This window comes from Chamaea fasciata, unplaced genomic scaffold (genome assembly GCF_029207755.1).
Source record: "Chamaea fasciata isolate MVZ Bird 193981 ecotype frontalis unplaced genomic scaffold, bChaFas1.0.hap1 SCAF_4, whole genome shotgun sequence".
Lineage (NCBI taxonomy): Eukaryota > Metazoa > Chordata > Aves > Passeriformes > Sylviidae > Chamaea > Chamaea fasciata.
Window position 1 is genome coordinate 64,310,797 of NW_027094089.1, and position 13,796 is coordinate 64,324,592.

Here is a 13,796-nt window from a genome sequence, read left to right on the forward strand (position 1 = left end):
ATTGATTGTAAATAGGGGAGGTGCTACCACTGAGCAGCAGGGCTTTCACCCTCTTCTCTCCCAGTGCAGTTTGAGATTTGTATCCTGACTTTTGGAATGGTTTCCTTTGGAGGAGTTGATCCATGTGGCTGTTCCCTGCATGCCATTGCTCTTTCTGAACAACAAAAAAAGAAGCTTGACTCTCGCAAAGGAGCTACTTCACTTGGAGGCAGCAGCAGCTGACACTCTTTTAGGAGGGGGAAGGCAGCCATGTGGTTGTATTATAGGTCAGAAAATCATCATTTACTTTCACCTGAAAGTTGGGATAACTGTTGCATTCATGCCTGAATAGAGGAGTTCAGTTTCTGAGTTTTGGCCATTTGCCAAATAGCAAAAATTAATTCAGTAAGAAAACAACAAAAAAGTATTTTTGGTTTTCACTCTGGTATGAAATTCCCATTCTTTCCCTCAGTGCCATTCTTTCTTGCCTCTTTCCCCCCAGAACTACACATTTTCATATAGCAGTTTTCATCAGTAGATCAAGTACTATTTTTTCATTTTTACAGAGAGTGAAAGAGTATATTGAAATCACCAGGATGAATTTCTCACTGGATCTCACTGATACTGTGATTCTACCTGCAACTGTATGAATGACGTAGACTTTTATTTTTTAGGGTGAAAACAAATGTGAATACTTTTTAGGATTAACACCCATAGGAGTTGTTGTCTACAAGAATAAAAAACAAGTAGGAAAGTATTTCTGGTATGTATTATTTAAATATGCAGTCTGCATGAAAACAACAATGTTGTATGGAAGTCTGTGATTTGTGGTTATCTATTTGAAAGTTTAATCATAGCAATATAAAAAAGTATATACAGAATTCTTAAGATTTCTCTGGATTATGCAGCTTTTTAATTCTTTGATAATCTCAGTATTGAAAACAGCAGATCACCTTTACCATACTCATGCTAAAATGTTTACATATCATTAATTATCTGCTGACACCTGGGGCATACTTGAAAAGTAAATCTACCTGTGAGGTTTTTTTTGGTCTTTGTATGCAAATGTATACAATTTCATATTTTATTATGCATGAAATTAAAAGCTCATGAAGTTCTGTCTGTCTTTTTTTCTCAATATTACAGGCCTAGAATTACGAAAGTTCACTTCAAGGAAACACAGTTTGAACTTCGAGTCCTGGGAAAAGATGTAAGGTTTTATTTAGGCCTGAAAAGATAAAAAAAATAATTTTAGGTCTAATGAAGATGGAAATTTAGTGTCTCTGTCAAAGTCTAATTGGTTTTATTGAAATTTACTGTATGAAAAACAATGTAGGTGAAAGGAACCTCACAAAGCTGTCAGGCACAATACAGGCAGCCACATTATATAGCTTGAAACCCATTTGTCAGAGTTTAACATCACTTTGCTCTTAGACCATTTGAGAGAAAGCAATGTTGGTTCCAGTGGGGCAAGGACAGCAGGTTGATAGCAAGAGACGAGGTTTTAAGACACAGTAAGTAAAAAAAAAAAAAATTTATATATATATATATATATATATGTATACAATCCCCTATAAAACATGTGGAGTAGGAAGAGGAGGAGACTGCTGAGAATGTAGGAAAAAATTATAAAATATAATAACAAACCATAGTTGCAATCAGTTTGTGGTTTTTGCTGTCTGGTTTAGTTATAAGTTTAGTTGGCCTAATTATTTTTTGAAAATACTTTGTATATCTTTTTGGAACATGAAAGTTTATAGTTTCACAAGGACTTATAGTTTATAGTTTCAAATAGTATTAACCTGCTGGCAAACATACCCTTTACTGTTTTTCTATGTGTCTTTGTTCATCTTTGCAATGGTTGTCATCTCATCCACAGTTTTTCCATGAGGACATACGTCTTGCTCTCGTTGTGGACAGCATTTCTTGTGTCTTTGCAGAGGTCTTAGCAAATCTTTCTTTTGTTACTCCTAAATGGCTTATATATATTTGGTGTGGTAATATATGGAATTTTTATTTCTGAAGGTGTGTTTGTTGAAATAGGAGGGTTATTTAAAGGCTGGGGGAAGGTTAAGAAAACTTTTCACAATATTTCATGTAAAGGGTGAGTGATAGTTCATGTCCGAGTTTGACTTGGAGTGAACTGCTTGGAAGTGAAGCTGTAGCTTCTGTTTGATGCCACATTTCCAAAGATTTTGTTTTAACCATGTGCAATTGCAAAGGCTTAGCATGCTGAACAGAAGACCTAGAAGGTTTTGGAAAAGATGAGGCTGTGAATATTGATGGCTGGCGAAATCTTACCATTATGATCATAAGGGAGACATTTTGACAGAACTTGGTAGTTTCAAGCCTCGATGGGTATTTCTAGAAAATGTTGAAGAGAACAGTAAGTACAGGGGTGTGTACCTTCATGAAATTTGCCTTTGCAACTAATACTAATCTGAAGTATTTCTACAGCTTTCATATCCTAAAAAGATCAGGAAAGACCAAAATGGCACAGAAAAATCTTCTTTTTCTTTTTTTCAACAGTCTGGGGGTACTTTGAACAAAATTATATATTGGAACAAGCAGACTGTAACCTCAGTCTCTGGATTAAAATTGTCATGATAATTTATGCTGTTCTACACAGAGAAGGAAAAGCTTATCTGTGTATTTGTATGAATGTATGTTCCAATAATCTTAAAAAAAATCTGAGTCACAAGTTTATTTTATTCCTTGTTTTTGAAATAAATGCTATGACTTTGTCCACCCATGTGACACATGAATATATTATAGGAGAGTAAATATGCAATTTTCACGCCATCCTGCTTCCTGGAATATCATTTTACAGCCTGGGGGATCAATACTTTCCTAATACAATCAATATATCAGGTGTGGTTTACCAAGTCTGGAATGTTTTGTGTGTTTCCAGTAGTTATAGAGAGCTCTAGAAGAGATTCAGAAGGAGTAGAAATACTGGGGACTATCCCCTGTCTTTAAAATGAACTTTATGGCATAAAGTGAAGGAGCTACCATGTAATGGAGCAGATTTCTGAGTGAAACAAGTGTTTTGTGTGAATCATGTTTTCCATACATGGTAAAAAATCTCTGCAGGGTGGATTTTGATCCATGTTTCCACACACACCAGCTACCCTTATTCACTCTGTCACCTTTCACTGCTCATAAAGAGGAAGCTGTTGGTGCCTTTAGTACCAGAAAAGTGTTGCTCTTCCCGTGGATGGAGTTACTTGCGGTAACTTCTTTATTGTTGCTTGCTGAGATTGGTGTGAAATTTTTTTCAGCCATGCCAGAAGAATCTGTGTATTTAGCACATTAGGGGTGGAAATAGATGTCCTGATCTTCTTGACAGATGACTCTCTAAATGTACAAGTCCATGTCTTCAGACTACCTAAATTCCATGCTGTTGCATGTCTGCGTCAGCCAAACTATGGCTGCTCATTTTCTTGTTTACATTGCTTCACTTTTCATAAACTAGATGTTTATTGAGCAGAGGATGTTATTGCTTATTTTATTTATTGTCTTATCATAAAGTAAGGATAGAAAAGCTTTGGCTTTTCTGTTTTGTAGCGTAACATCTTGTACTTCATATTGCTTCCATGAGAATAATTCCTGTATATTTAGCTGCCTCATATTTTTTTTCCTGCACACCTGTTGCTATTGTGTACAAGCATGGCCATCAGTATTTTGGTTCCATCTTTCACTACTTTGCTTGTGTTATATGTTTTCTCCCTACGGCCATTGCTGTTGCCCCTTCATAAACAAAATACTGCATTTAATATTTGGTCATCCATGGGTATGTGAGCTGAAGCTCTTTTTCAGTGGTGTTAATCTTTGAATCAGTATTTCATTATTGTCTGCATGAATCCATGTTGTGAATTCTGAGCTATAAATGTGTTAGGTCTTCCCTGGCACCTCTAAGTATCAGCATGAAATTAGGAACTCTTACCCTGCAAGGACTGCTCATGTTCACATTCCCTGAACATGACAAAAAAATTGCCAAGAGTTCTTGAAGATTGAAGTTTATTTCTCAGAAAACTGAGAAATTCATCTAATGCCTATGCATAGTTTCTTGCAGCATGTCTGTTGAGCAACCTTGCTGGACACTATCCAGTAACACAGGCAGCTGCCAAAGCCCTCCCCTCTCCACTAGCAAAACAGAGCTTGATCACAATGGATGCTCTATGTAGAAGTGAGTAGTGGAAGGAGTGCTCAGCATACCTCCTGTGTTTCCCCATGTGAGGAGCACGGCTGGCTTCCTAGATATCTCTTTCAGCTAGGGACATGAAAGGAATCACAGAAAAACACACTTTCTTTGACCGTGTAGGCTGGGAATGTAAATGTAATAATAGGCAGGCATGAGAGATGTGGAACTTTTTTGCTTATAGGTACCAAGTACTATTGTGTTGTTCCCTGCACCCTGGTGCTGTTTTGTGCCTTTTACTTTAGTTGCTCTGTGTCTGAACGTGCACGTGAACGATTTCACTTCTTAGCAGGATTTATGCAAAACTTCTGTTCTTACTTCTCCTGTTTCACAAAACAGAAAGCATTCAATGTGCAAAATAAATCTTTGCACATTGCTTTTGCTTTACAGAAGTCTTTGCTTTCAGCATTTTTGCTATAAGAGAAGGGTCTTTTGGAATTCTGAAATTCTTATTTTAAGAGATCATGAAATTTGGTTATTTTCAAATCAGAACAATATCCCAATCTGTGCAGTTAAAAATGATTTACACATTTCTGTGCATTCCTCTGCAGTCTTCCAAATTCAGATGAAGAGGCTTCCCTCAGCTGAATTCACAAGACGAAATTGGTAATGACTCTTCAGGAGCAATACCAACCACTGATGCAAGTCCAAAGTACATAATTCTTCCCATTTTGCATGGCTGAAACTTGTGTAAATACAATATTTTTTTGTTCTTTTACATAGACCAGAAAACACTGTAAATATGCTTTTTAATCTGCTTTTCATAAGTGTCGTAAGTCTGAAAAATAATTATGTTAATAAGGTGATTCAGCTGTACCCCTTCTTTTCCTATCAAATGCTATATTCAGTCTTGAGTTACAAGTTCCAGTCAGGAACTAATTTGATTTTTTGTTCCTGCAATTTCTTGGGAAGATTGAAGGGGATTTGAAGATAGGTTGCTCTCTGTCTTAAGTCAAATTTATCGTATGTGTAGTTTCCAGACAAAAACAGCAGTTTGATTTTTCTTGTGGTTTAAGAATTGCAAATTACTTTTGAATCATGTGCATTTGCACCTGTCACGATCCGCTCACACAAGCGGGGTTCGTGATGGTTCGTTTTAGGGATCTCAGAGCACTTAAGACACAGCGGGGGACAAACTCAGTTTACTCAATCACAAATGCACCTTTATTTAGTGCCAACAAATGTGATAGTGGGGAGAGAAAAGAGAATAGTAAGAAAGACAGAAAAAGAGGGGAAGGGGATTATAGCTACCAACATGTAGGGTCGAGTCCTCGAGGCTTTTGAAGATGCCTATAGACGCGAGTTTCTCCAGTGGGGTGATCACAAAAGTGAGCGGGGGTCTCCAGGGTTTTTATAGTCCTCTCCGAAGCGACAGGCAGTTGGCCAAACAGGTGGGGGAAATCATTGCAGTGTGTTCATTTAGAGAACTCAGAACAAGTCGGTCGTCAGCAGGTACAGTGTCAACCAGTACAAGTCAGCAGGCACAGTCACTTCACCGTGACTTGCCCATTGTTTCTGCTCAGGTTCTGATGTTCCGATATGCATGCTGGGTTTTTCCATCGAACACACCTGCAGGCAGCACTTGGCCAACATCCCACATCAGCCAGGCCAGAACTCCTGTATTGAGATTTTAAAGTCCCTTTTAGGGGTTTCAGTCTCTGTCCTTGACGATGGTCGTGAGGCAGATGAGGGATCTTCAGACCGTCTCTTACAGCACCCACTTAACTGGGTGCAGTGATAGTAGAGTGATAGTAGAGGGTGGAGGTGAGCAAGCACAATGATACCAATGTGTCATATTAAACAGTTTTGGTTGCTTGTGGGTTTTCTTGTTTTTTCTCAATCACTTTTTGAGCCATCAGAGAAGGACTGTAAGATCGGATCAAGGCCTGCATAAAATTAAATTCACTGACACTAAGGTGATACTGTCAGCTTTCATTTTTTCTAATTCTTCCTCAGTATTTTTGAATTGCTTTATATAAAGCTGTGATATGTTTTGTTTCAGTGTTGACATGCAACTGGCACAGCTTTATCAATTTTAATTGCCAACTTGGTATAACGTTCCTAAAGATTGACCTTCAGTAACCAGCAATAGTACACTGTAACACAAGCTGTGATTTGTCTGCATATGTCAATGTATAAAGACAGAATACTTCTTACTGGAATTAACAGGTGATGGTACCCAGGTATGTGCCTAACCTGGCAAAGAATAATGTTCTGAAGGAGTAGCTTCAGAGCCAGTGTTAATAATTCTGTTACATATGCAGGTGTAGTATGTGTACATGAACTGTGTCCTGTAATAGGGCAAGATCCCTCCTTATGTAGCATTAGCACTCACTGTGGTTGGGAGGAGTGGTGTGTGTGCTGGCATGGTTCCTTCTCTGGTTTTAGGGCTTTCTTCTTCATTTTCTGAGCCTGCATTGCTGGGAGCCCATAAATGTCTTGTAAATTAAGGTAGCTAAAGCCTGCTCTGAATCAGTGGTTCTCAAACTATTTTTGCTCTGTGGGCAGGTTCAGTGCTCCCTGGAATGGGCGTAAATCTACTGACAATGGCCTCTTATCCTGAGAGTAATCCATGAACTCTAAGAACAAGGGATCTAGTGGCCTCCAGAGGGAAGAGCTCTTATTTTAGGTGTGTCTTCTCTTCCAGGTAGAACTGAGCTCACTCCGCCTGGGAACTGAGCTAGCTGGGCGCAAAGCAGCTCTGAGCCTGAAAGCTGTGTAATCAGGCTGGCATCGCGAAGCCAGCAGGAACCTGTTTGCCAAGCACTCCTGAACTTGTGTGCTAGTTTCAGGAGTGTTCTGTGCTTAGGCAGAGCAATGACCCCTCTGACTTGTCCCCTTTGAAGGGTTTTGTAACACGCTTTCAATCTTTCACTCCAGAAGTGTGGGTTATCAGGGTGTAGCGCTGTTCTGATTCCCAGCTCTCTAGTGGAGGTCTTAAAGGCCCTGCCAGATCAGTGTTCTGGCTGGTCTGGCAGCCAGCATAAAATGGAAGGGCTTCAGTGAGAAACAATGCTCACTTTTAAAAACTTCAAAGGTTTATTAAATCTTAATAAAATACAACAAAATGACTGAATAAAGAAAAATTACACTGCTGAGAGCACAGAACTAAACCACCATGTGCTCAGTTACACCGTGGATGCTCTGCCTTTTATAGCTCTGGCCCCTCCTATGTCTTGTCAGTCAACTCCTTCTTTGCCGTTCATTGGTGGAGATTACTTTGCTACAATTTGATTGGCGGTCAGGTGTTGCCATGCTATGCCTCCTAGTAACAAGCCTGCCTTCCTCCCAAATGCCTTGATTACTGAGGCTGTCCAGTGACAACAACACAAGGGGTAGGGGAAAGAGGGCTGTGGGAGAGCAAATCACAATAACATAGCTAAACATCAATAAAACTTCTCTTAGCATACACATAATACTCATGCCTTAATTGTGAGAACCTACCATCACATTAGTGATCTACAACAACTGTCCATCTCTGAATGAACTTGTAGTGTAGACAAGCTATCTGCATCCACTGTGCTAGTCTCTCTCTCCTCCTGTGAGTAAAAATGGTGGTGAGGTTCTAGCAGTATGAGCTGTAGCATGTTTTGGAGACTGCAGGACAAGTTTTCAAAGGACCTAAAAGGAGAGGGATATGTAATGCTCATCCTCACGTTTTTTCAGTGTGTGCTTTTCTCAGGGTTAGGAGGAGGCAGTCCCACAGCTTCACAGGTGGTTATTGCTGCAAGCATCCTTTTGCAGCCTCTGGTCCCATCATCCTGCCCCTCCCTTGCTCCTGCAAGTCTCAGATGGGATTGAAAATAACCATACAAAAAGAAGTGGTTTTCTACTTCTTTGATCAGCAATATGGGCTTCCTGAAAGAACAGAAAAACACCAAGATTGTTCAGAGGAGAGAGATCTCCAGAATGTGCAGACAGCCAAGACTGCTCTGGAAACATGTTCATGATTTACAATTCCTCACCTTTAGTACACTGGGCACTCTAAAAGCAACAGGATGAGTAGCCAGGAGAAGCTTAAGAGGCACCAAACAGCACTGAATGACTTTGGAAGTGTCATTTTCTATAAATCATTAATAAAATTACAATAGGTCTTTGTTTCTTTTGGTTCAGATATATGAGAATAATAAAAACACCCTGCTAACACTAACTACCTGTAGGAAATTGCAATGTTCAAAATGCTAAAAATTTTGTCTTTTATTGGAAAGAAAAAGTCATGGTCTTAACAGGTAAGGCCATCCTTGTTTCACCTATATAAATCAATTCTTTCTCTTGGGGTAGAAATGTTAAACCAGAAAGGTATTGCTGTTTTCAATACTGCTTACTTTTTATATAAGGATTTATAAATTGTCAGGGTAGTCATTGCTCTTACAAGCCTTAAATAGTCCTAAAGAGAATATGGAGGAAGACCTAAACCTGGCTATGCTGACGCAGTGTCATACAGGACTTGGTTGCAGTAAGTTACAGAATCCTTCCCAGATAAGCTGAGACATGATGAAAGAATTATGGATTGTTTCCCCTTTGACAAGGATGAGTGTTTTAGGCTTTTTTTCCTCTCTAGTAAAATTTAATTGTGCTATTGGGTTATTGCAGGCATCAGTTTTGAGGCCACAGTTTTCACACACGGTTTTCCTTCAAATGCAAATAAATAAGTCTGGATGTGTTATCAGTAGACTTGTTGGTCTGTCTGTTGATTTTTAGACAATTGTTTCATTTTCCAGATCTGAGTTCCAAAATGTTTTGGTAAGTTGGATCTATAGGGTTAGTCACCTCCCTGTCTGCCCCACCTCCCCCCCCCCCCCCCTTTTTCTTTTTTTACCCTCCCTGAATGCTGTTGATTGCTGAATACTAAGTGTAGATGTTTTAGCATCATCAACATTTTTCTTAAAAGCTAGGGTGAACTTTCTTCCACCTTAGAAAATTATGCCTTTGTATGATGGAATCAGTAATTTTTGTTGGTCAGATCTTTCTATGATCTGGCAGTGTAACTATATGGTCCCTCTTATTGTCACTTACTGATTTTCATGTGTTTTTTGCTGTTTGTTCTGTGTATGGGAAAGTTCTAAAACTGTAACTTAACAAAGACAAAATGGACAAATAGAATTTTTTCCCCAACAGAAATCTTTCATTGAATGCCAGTGGCATTCAAACTGGTCTAACAGTAAGATATAGCAGAAACACCTTATTTTAAAAATTCTCTTTAAAAAACCTCAAAAAATCATACCTGACTCCTCTCTGCCCCTCCCTTCCCACATCACAGAAACTTCTTCCTTTGAGATTATGTAATTAAATAAATTTAAGTGCAATGGAAGATTCTTTGCCTAAAAGTAGGAGTGCACAAAGGAGCAAGACCCTGCATATTAAAAGTGAGTCATTGAGTTTTTTCCTAACAGAAGCTAAACTGACTCATCATATTGCACCAAGTTCGCAATATTACAGTCCAGTTTGGTATTATCCTTTTGAACATGACTATAGTTGTGTGGATTTATATGTAATCATATTAGATGACAGTCTTATATAGAAGTCATAATTTAACTCAAATAATGAAATCCAAAGCTACTTTTGTGCTATGTGCAAAATAAGTAAATGTAAAGTACCACTTTACATGTTTTCTTTTAAAGTTTTAAAATGTAAAAGTGCATTATGATTTTTCAGTGAGTAGGCTCTTGTTTCTAGCCATCAGAGGAGAAAGAGCAATGTTGTTACTCTGGAAGACTCCAAGATAAATTGATTTTTCTCCGTGACTATTTTCAAGATTTTTCAGGAAGTCTTTACTTTTCAGTGATTAAACCTATTTTTACTGCAAGTTAAACAACTTATGAATCTTGCAGAGGGATGATGATCCCTATCAAACCTAAAGGACTTTGGGAATATAATTATGGGACTAATGTACCACAATATCATTTTATGATATACACAGCAGTATCAGATGAATCCTAGGTTGCAGTATTCTTTGTGGTTGTTCTGTCTTACTGTACTACATGTATTCGTCTCTCTTGCTATAGAGAGTAAAATGTGCTTTTGATGGAAGACCAGAGAATTATTTTAATTCTTTGCCCATTCCATGATGCTGTTCCAGCCAGACATTTAACTAAAATAATGCATGGGAGAAAATAAATTCATGTATGGTGGGGGGTTTTTTGTTTGTTTTTTGTTTGTTTGTCTGTGGTTTTGTTTGTTTGTTTGTTTGTTTGTTTTTTGTCAGGGAATGAAATCTCTATCATTCTAACCACAGGTGCAAAATTCTGTCAGTTTTACTGTTATTTGTTTCAAGGTGAAGGAAAAGCTGCTTGAGGAGGTAATTTTTGGTTTTGTGAGGCTGCTTGACAGCTGTTAATAGAGATTATACTAGCATTTTGTTATAGGTGAAATTTTGAATTCTAGAGAACATAGAGAATTAATTCACAGTTTGCAAGGTGCTTGGAGATAATAATAAACAATAATAAATGAGGAGGGGGAGAAGCGTGCCTGTGCTCTCTACTTGGCATATGCATGTCACTGAAGAAGTGTAACTAATGCAAGGGCATAGATTGTCCAAAATCAGGTGCTGAGGGTGGTGTAGATCACACCTCCTTTTTCACTCATACGTGATGCAGTTTTAGGCTCAGCTTTGTTACAGGGGGTGTCATCCCATGCTGAGGTCTCACACTGATGTCACTTGGCTTGCTCATTCTTTGTGCAAATCACAGCTGAAACACCAAGCACTTGAGTTCACCAGTGAAAAATACATGGAAGGGTATTTTTTGTGAACACATCTGAGTGTTTAGCTTCTTGGAAACAAGCACTGTTATGTGTCTTTTGCTTCTCCTTTTCTGTTGGAAGTATGTTACAGTTTGTATGTGTCCCACTTCTCTTTTCTCTGCCAGTTTCCAGAGATCAGCTTTTAAGCCTTGACTATCCTTTTGTTGTGGCTGTTGTTGTCTTCTTTAAGAGATTTTAAGGTGGATTTTAAGACTTTCAAAATTTTCCTAGCATTTTGAATTATTCTGAAGTTAGCTTTTTTAAAAAATAAAACCCTTCCCTTCTTCTGTTTTGTTGTTGTTGTTGTTTGTTTGTTTGTTTGTTTGTTTGTTGTTTTTCCCTCAGGTTTAACTTCCTCCTTTTCTACATGTATGTTTTGTGTGTTTCCTGTGTCACTGCTTCATATTAGTTTATAACAAATCTTGAGTTCCTTTCTTTCACTTATTCTTGCTTTTATACTGTTTATCAGAATATTTTTGATTGACACCTGAGCTGCAGTTTCAGAAACATCAGAAACATAATTTTTGGGGAAAAAAAAATTGTGCGTTTTACTTAGGAAAAAAGCTGACATGTATGAACAAGAATGAAGGAATGGAAGTGTTTCAATAATCTCTTTTCTCTGTTTTTCAAAAAGAAAACCACTTTTAAATGAAGAATTCTACAGAATTATAGAGCCTGCTTTTCTTTGTGCTGATTTCTTTTCTTGCATGGACTGACATGCGATGGTTGGTTTTTGTGTTCAGTAAATGAGATTTACTTCAATGGCAGGATACCCCATAAGAATATTAAATTTTTTTTTTATCTTCAGTGCAATGAAACTTCCTTCTTTTTTGAAGCACGTAACAAGGTCACATGCAAACATCTCTGGAGATGCTGTGTAGAGCATCATACATTTTTCAGGTGAGTAATGCATAAGTTAGGTTGTGGTTTCCTTAGGGCCACTACACTGAATGGGACCATTGTTATACCTGCAGAGTGGTGTAACAAAGGCTTGGTGTCTTGGTTATAGAATGCTTTTAAAAGCCAAAACCTTTTCTTACAGTGATGTGAAACAATGTTTTTAAAATTGGGTAGTTTGGTGATTTCTTTTGTCTTAGCATTCTTTTCTAAAAAGTACTTCAGATTGCGTATAGTAGGCTTTATCAGAAATACTCACAAATGTGTATGGCAGAATTTAAGATGCCATATAGATTTTGATGTATTTATCCATCAGATTTTCTGTAGCAGCATTGGCTTGAGGGAGGCCTTTGGAATTCAGACATTACTATTTTCTACAGTGCACAGATTTTTTTTTTAAATAGAAATTAATTGAATTTCCATAACATTTTGTTTACTTACTGAGGTGCATAAAATCTTCCCAGTACTGCATGTCTCAAAGCACTTGATTTTACTGTTGCAAAAAACACCAAGAGAAATGTGCTAAGGTGTCTAGTTGGGAACTGGTGGATGGAATCCTCCGGGCTGCCTTTAGCAGTGCTGTAAATAAGTGAACTGAGAATCCCTCCTGCAGTCTCATTACTGTGAAAGGCTTGCCTTCTCCCAAAATTACATGAAAGTCTGCTGGTGCCAGCAATTTACACTTGACTCTGAAATAAAGAGGTATGTAGTCAAAATAGGAGGGACAAACAGGTGGCTTTGGGAAACTCTCAACCCTGTAAGAGTCTGTCCAGAGCTAGGGATGCAGAGGAACTTACAGAAAAAAAAAATTTTCTGAGTCCAAATTTGTATTGTTTATTCTTGACTTGGGAAGAGGACTATCATTCAGATCTATCTATGCATCTTAATCTGTTACTTTATTTTTCAAACTACATAGGATGCCAGAGAATGAATCAAACTCGCTGTCAAGAAAAGTCAGCAAGTTTGGATCCATCAGTTATAAACATCGGTACAGGTGAATTTTTTTGATTGTTTGAACTTCAGTTCATTTCTTTTTCATTCCTTTTCTCCTCTTTCCTTCCAGTGAAAGAAAACCCCCACCCAGAATATGAGCCAGTATAGTTCTGAAGACAAAGGATGAATCAGGGCCATTTGAACAGACTCTTCTTGGGAGTTCGGCAGTTTTGGGACAAATAAAAGTTTCTTCTCTGGATCCCAAATTGATTGAGGCCTGCTGTAATCTGCAGTCAAAGTGGGAGCAGCTTTGACAATTTTTTAAAATCAATATTTCCTTTTAAATCCTGAAATTATGTCCATGTCCTAAAGAGGTTTTCCTGACAACTGGGGAACACTAAAATGAGGGCGTGTCTTTTCTTACTTAAATAGGTGACAACATTGAATGAATGTTCAAGGCTCTAAACCTTGAAAGATGCTGTAAACTTGAAATTAAGGGTGGATAAGGAGCACTGTTTCCACTATCATGCAAGAAATAAATGGATCATAATGAATAATGTTGATAATCATTAGTTAGGCAGATCTTTTCACTTTGCCTATTTCATAATCCAGATTATGTGAGTTATCACACTCTCTGGCATGATCCAGATTCTTCTTGCTGTGGATAACAGAGTAATGATGTCCTGCCTTTTGTGTTTGTAGTGGATCCTGGCCTGCATTACCCCATCTGGGATAATGGGTAGGAGTTTACTGGATTCCTACCAGAGTACTGCCAATGAGTTTTTTCTGTTGGACCATTTCAGCAGATTGGAGCAGTGCACTGGTGCTGGGGAGGAGAAAACTTTGTGTTGGCAAGAACTTTCCAATCAATTAAAAAACAACATGCTATGAAGCAATTAACTGTTTGAGCTATTGCTGCTGGTGGTGCAGTTCAGTTTGTTTTCCTATTTTAATAAACGTCCTGGATGATCGGTGATCAGGCTTGCCATGTTGGGATGATGATCATAACTGACAACTTTGATTGTCTTCCCTTTTTGCCTTTGGT

At 38.1% G+C, this 13,796-nt stretch overlaps 1 protein-coding gene across 5 annotated transcripts in view; it reads left to right on the forward strand.

The window, feature by feature from the left end:
* EPB41L4A (erythrocyte membrane protein band 4.1 like 4A) overlaps positions 1 to 13,796 on the forward strand; it is a 139,366-nt gene that overhangs the window by 86,738 nt on the left and 38,832 nt on the right. For all 5 annotated transcript variants that reach the window (XR_010720528.1, XR_010720529.1, XM_066181823.1 and 2 more), the window contains 4 exons: positions 654 to 742; positions 1,126 to 1,189; positions 11,730 to 11,821; positions 12,735 to 12,812. Coding sequence is in view for 3 of the 5 variants with exons in the window: in XM_066181823.1 (XP_066037920.1) it covers positions 654 to 742; positions 1,126 to 1,189; positions 11,730 to 11,821; positions 12,735 to 12,812 (323 nt within the window). In the remaining 2 variants the exon portion in view is untranslated. The remainder of the gene's footprint in view (positions 1 to 653; positions 743 to 1,125; positions 1,190 to 11,729; positions 11,822 to 12,734; positions 12,813 to 13,796) is intronic.